Raw genomic sequence first — 5115 nt, 5'->3', positions numbered from 1 at the left:
CACCAGGTCCGGGACTCGAACTGTGGTTGACCATGTGGGAATCCAGCGTCCTTAACCACCATGCCACCTGCTAGCCCCCATGACATTTTTTTTGAGAGGTTTTTGCTATAGGGCGCATGCACTCGCCAGAAAGACAGAGAGAGACAGAGACAGAAAGTAGGAAATCGCCCCCCAGGGGGACACGCCACGCTCCACTCTGCAATCCCTTCTCCTCCATTCTCCTCTTGGAATCTTGGACACGCACGCACACATGCCTGGCGTGAGTCCACTGGCTCCAGGACTCGAACCATGGTGGACTACATGGGAGTCCAGCAACATTGCCATTTTGCCAACTGCTCATCCAGCCGTGACATATTTTTCTATGTAAAAATGAGTCATGACTTTCCAGACCCAATATAATGGAGGTGGATGCCGGCACAGTGGCACCAGAGGAGGGAGCATCCCATTCAGTAGAATTCTGCAGCAAAGGCTGCTTCCCAGGCCAGCAGGTGGCATAGTGGTTAAGGTACTGGACTCCCACATGGTTGACTACAATTCAGGCCCCGGACCTGGTGGCTTGAAAGTAATGCTGGGTGCATGTATGTGTGCATGCTTAAAATTCCAAGAGGAGAATGGAGGAGAAGGGATTGTGGCATGACCATCCCCCTTGGGCATAGTGATTTCTCGCTTTCTCTGTCTCACTCTGTATTTTTCTTCTCTGGTGAGGGCATGCGCCCTATGGCAAAAAAAAAAAAAAAAGAAAAAAGAAAAAGAAAAAAAGAAAAGAAAAAGAAAAAGACAGCTTCCCAGGAGAAGAGGGGCACTGGCGGATAAAGAGGGTCTTAACTGGATAAGGCAGAGAAGACAGCAAGCTTGTCAAAAGCTCAGGCTTAAAAGCATGAATGAGTTTGTGAATCCTTATATCTGGGCTGGTGGTGGAAGGCGTTGGATGGATGGACAGATCTGGCCAAGTTTGAAGGCATCTCATTGCTAGAGTGAGGGCCTTAGATTGCCATGGGGGGGCCAAGGACGGTCTCCCCCGCCCTTAATTTACACTAGAGTGTGTGCATGCACATGTGAGAGTAAGAGAGAAAGGATCCCCTCCGCAGGGTCTGGTCCTGGCATGGTCCTTCCTTTGGTCCTTCAGGCTGTTGGCTCCTGGGCATTTGTGCACATGCTCAGTGCATCTCAGGCTGTTGGGACTGGGAGTTTGAACCGCAGTCACCGTGTGGGATCTGGCTTCTCCTGAGCGCTGTTGCACCACAGAGCTGGCTCCTGAAAGGTGTTTAGCAGGGTCAAGGAGCACTTTTCTGGCAGTGTCTGGAGGATGGGGGGGTGGGGAGAATGGGCAGGGCCTGGGGGTACAAGGAACTGAACTAAGGCAGTCTGTGGGGCAATGACAGAAAGGCACGGGCTGGGGAGATGTTGCAGAGGTAGAGTCAGCCCTGGGGATGAGGGCCCAGAACGACCACTCCCCACCCACCCACTGGCGACCTGAGAACACAGGCGGAAACCCGAGGACCTGGTGTGTTTTGCTTGGCCCCCAAAGTGTCATTATTTTTTTAAAGTTGAGTAAATGGTATACCCACACAGTGAAATACTGTGAAACCATAAAAAAGAATGATGGGACTCTTTATTCATCGGTATGGAATGATCTCCAAGATTTACTGTTAAGCGAAGAAAACAAGGCAACGGAAAAAGACTATACTACCGTTTCTGCAAACAGAAAAGGAAATTAAACCTCTGCATGTGTTTCTAGCCAATTGCATATAAAGGTCTAGCTTGCTTTCTTTATTCTTTTAGGTTTTTGCCATGGGGCTCGTGCACTCACTGGAGAGAGACAGTGAGAGGGCAAGTGAGAAATCACACCCCAGAGAGGATGGCCATGCCACAGCCTCCTCCATTCTCCTCCTGGAATCTTGGCCATGTACACACATGTACCTGGCATGATTTGCAAGCCACCAGATCCAGGATGTGGTTGGTCATGTGGGAGTCCATTGCCTTAAACCACCACACTACCTGCTGACCCCTAGATCAAGATTTCTTTTGAATAACTGGAAAATCTGGCAACACTAGGCTGGCCTCCTAGACTTCAGTTGGTTAGGGACCTACAGCTACTCCCTGGCCATCCAGTTTGCCACAGTCCCCACCACTCCTAATCGTCTGCCTACTGAGGCAGAATAACTTTCTTCCAAGGCTGCCTGCCTGGCTCTGGAGGCATCTGGGATTGCAACCCGCCATCTGAAACCTGGAAGCCTCTCTCTTAGTACTTCATTTGGGTTCCTCCCTGAGTTGCCATGCTGCTGCGGGCATGCCACACCACAGGACACATCTTGAAGGGAAGCCTGCCATGATGAGCCATCCCCACTCACAGCTTCCTCTCCCTCCCAGCTCCAGCGATTCAAGCGCTCACTCTCCCTCAAGACCATCCTCCGAAGTAAGAGTGTGGAGAACTTCTTCCTTCGCTCAGGCTCAGAGCTCAAGTGCCCCACGGAGGTGCTGCTGACGCCTCCAACCCCACTGCCCCCTCCCTCCCCACCACCCGCATCCACGGATGGGGGCCTGCCCACCCCAGCCCCCTCCCCATGCCCAGTCCCACGGCCCCTGGCACCACTCAAGCCAGTGAGGCTGCACAGCTTCCAGGAACATGTCTTCAAGCGAGCCAGCCCATGCGAGCTGTGCCATCAGCTCATCGTGGGTAGGTGCCTGGGCCCTGCAGTGGGCATGGGAAGGGGCCACAGAACTGCCTGAAACTGGGCCCTTGCCAGTCGGGGCTCTCATGCCAACTGTGCCTCTTGCCCTGGGCAGGCAGATGGGCCCCGCTGGGGGTGGGGATATCCAGAGTTGCCACTGAGCTTACCAACGGCTCCGGCTTCGGTGCCATGTCACGCCCTGATGCATGAGGGGTCATGCTGGGCCCTGAGGTGGGACGGAATGCCAGTGCCTGTTCTCCCCATGCCTAATCTGCCATCTTGCTCCTTGTCCATGGGGGCATCCTCTCTCGCCTAAACTCCTCTGTGACCACAAACTCTTCCTAGGAAACTCCAAGCAGGGCTTGCGGTGCAAGACGTGCAAAGTCAGCGTCCACCTCTGGTGCTCTGAGGAGATCTCCCACCAGCAATGCCCCGGCAAGTCGGTGAGTGGGGACCTGCGGTGTTGATTGGCCAGGGGTGTCCCAGGGATGTCATGTGGGGGAGTGGCCCTCAAGGCCAGTTCCTCCTGTGAGGTGAGCCTCGGGTTTGGGGAGGGCCAAGGTCTCCATGGGCTGTAACCCCCCCACACTTCTCTCTGACCCCTCTTGCCACAGTCCACCTCCTTCCGCCGCAACTTCAGCTCCCCCCTCCTGGTACATGAGCCGCCACCAGCCTGTGCTTTAAGCAGAGAGTCCCCACCCACTGGTGAGTGTCCCTGGTATTCTTGCTTCTACTGTGGTGTGGGGCGAAGTCCACACTGCCATTTCTGGCGCTTCTACCACCCTCCTTTTCTGGGTGCTTCTGTCCTGAGTGTAGGATTCATTGATCATTTATTCGTCTTCCATTGAATACTTTACTGAGCACCTACTAAGTGCCAGGCACTGAGCTAGGTACTGAGCCACATCACTGGAGAAGGTGGAGTTTCGGTCGGTGAAGGAGAGAGACTGGAAAAGGACCATTGCACAATCCCCCAGTGGCCATTGGGATGAGTGCCTCAAAGGAGAAGGACAGGGGACACAGTGTGAAATGCACGCCGCCCCATCCGCACGTCAGGGAGGCTTCAGGGAGACATGAAGTGGGAGCAGCTGGCCCACTGAGGATCTGAGGAAGACGGTGTGGGCAGAGGGCCAGACGGCGGTGCAGCAGTCACACCCAACACTCCATCAGGCCAGTCCCCACGGGAAGGTGGCCAGTTCTGCCCAGAGACCTCCCAGAGTAAAGAGAGTCCTGAGTGGACGAGGCAGAGAAGACAGCAAGCCCGTCCAAAGCTCAGGCATGGAGGCGGCATGTCATTCCTTCCCGCTTCTACATCCCCATGTGCCCATGGCCCAGGCCCCCGGGGGCTGAAGGGAGCACAGCGTCAGGGCCCTGGCGGGTGCCACATCCCAGTTTCTCTCACGTATGGAAGGAAGAAGTGTTGTGTTGTCAAAAAGTCACGACACGTTTTAACATAGAATAAATGTCATGACTTTTCTGACAACCCCATAAATGAACTTAAAAAAAGAAGAAGATGGGGCCAGCAGGTGGCCTTGGGGGGTAAGGCGCTGGATTCCCACATGGGTGACCATGGTTCTGTCCTGGACTTGGTGGCCTGAAAATCGCGCCCGGTGTGTGTACGTGCATAACCAAAAGCCTAGAAGAGAATGGAGAAGGGATTGCGGTGTGGCCATCCCCTCTGGGGGGGTGAGTTCTCACGTTCCCTCTGTTTCTGTTTTTGTGTGTGAGCACGCTGTTTAAAAACCCTAAAAAAAAAAAAAAAAAAAAAAAAACAGCAGCAGCAGCAGCATGGAGTACGGGGGCCCAGGGCCAGAGAGAGGGAATCTGGAGAGCGCAGGTGAAGGCTTGCAGTCCATTTCAGATTGCCTTTTGGACTTTATTTATTGTTTATTTCTTTTCAAGTTATTTATTTTTATTTATTCATTCAGTTATTTTAATTTTACTAGAGAGAGACACACACAGAGAGAGGGAAAGTGAGAAAGCAAGCCATCAGATCCGGGACTTGAACCATGGTCAACCATGTAGGAGTCCAGCACTTTAACCACTGGTCAGCCATGTGGGAGTCCAGCACCTTAGCCACCATGCTCCCTGCCTGCCCTGCTTTTTGGATTTTATTAAGGGGAAGTGTTGTGTTTTCACAAAGCGTTCTGGCTGCCGTATGGTGGCAAGGGCCTGCAGCAGCAACAGGGTGGCCTGCTGAGAGGTCACAATGGTGGCAGTTGCCAAGGAAGAGTCTAATAACTTGAACCAGGCTGACAGCAGTGGTGGTAGCCCCGCCAAGTGCAGCCTGGAGCATGCTGAGCTGGGGATCCAGTCAGCAGCCCGGGCTGCAGAGATGGGTCTCCGGGCAGGGCAAGGCCAGCTGCTGGGTGCCAGGCCTTGAAAATGGACCCTTGCAGGGGCCAGCGGGAAGGTGGACCCTGTCTACGAGACCCTGCGCTACGGG

The 5115-nt window shown here is 54.0% G+C and overlaps 1 protein-coding gene across 1 annotated transcript in view; it reads left to right on the top strand.

The window, feature by feature from the left end:
• Positions 1–5115, top strand: part of STAC2 (SH3 and cysteine rich domain 2) — a gene marked incomplete in the record, with an annotated part of 15670 nt that overhangs the window by 6737 nt on the left and 3818 nt on the right. The window contains 4 exon segments of the mRNA XM_014590716.1: positions 2371–2677; positions 3018–3115; positions 3287–3377; positions 5069–5115. Coding sequence (XP_014446202.1) covers positions 2371–2677; positions 3018–3115; positions 3287–3377; positions 5069–5115 — 543 coding nt within the window.

Source organism: Tupaia chinensis, unplaced genomic scaffold, assembly GCF_000334495.1.
Source record: "Tupaia chinensis unplaced genomic scaffold, TupChi_1.0 Scaffold000477_1, whole genome shotgun sequence".
Taxonomy (NCBI): domain Eukaryota; kingdom Metazoa; phylum Chordata; class Mammalia; order Scandentia; family Tupaiidae; genus Tupaia; species Tupaia belangeri.
The sequence above is the reverse complement of the archived record's forward strand: the minus strand, read 5'-3'. Positions and strand labels throughout refer to the sequence as shown.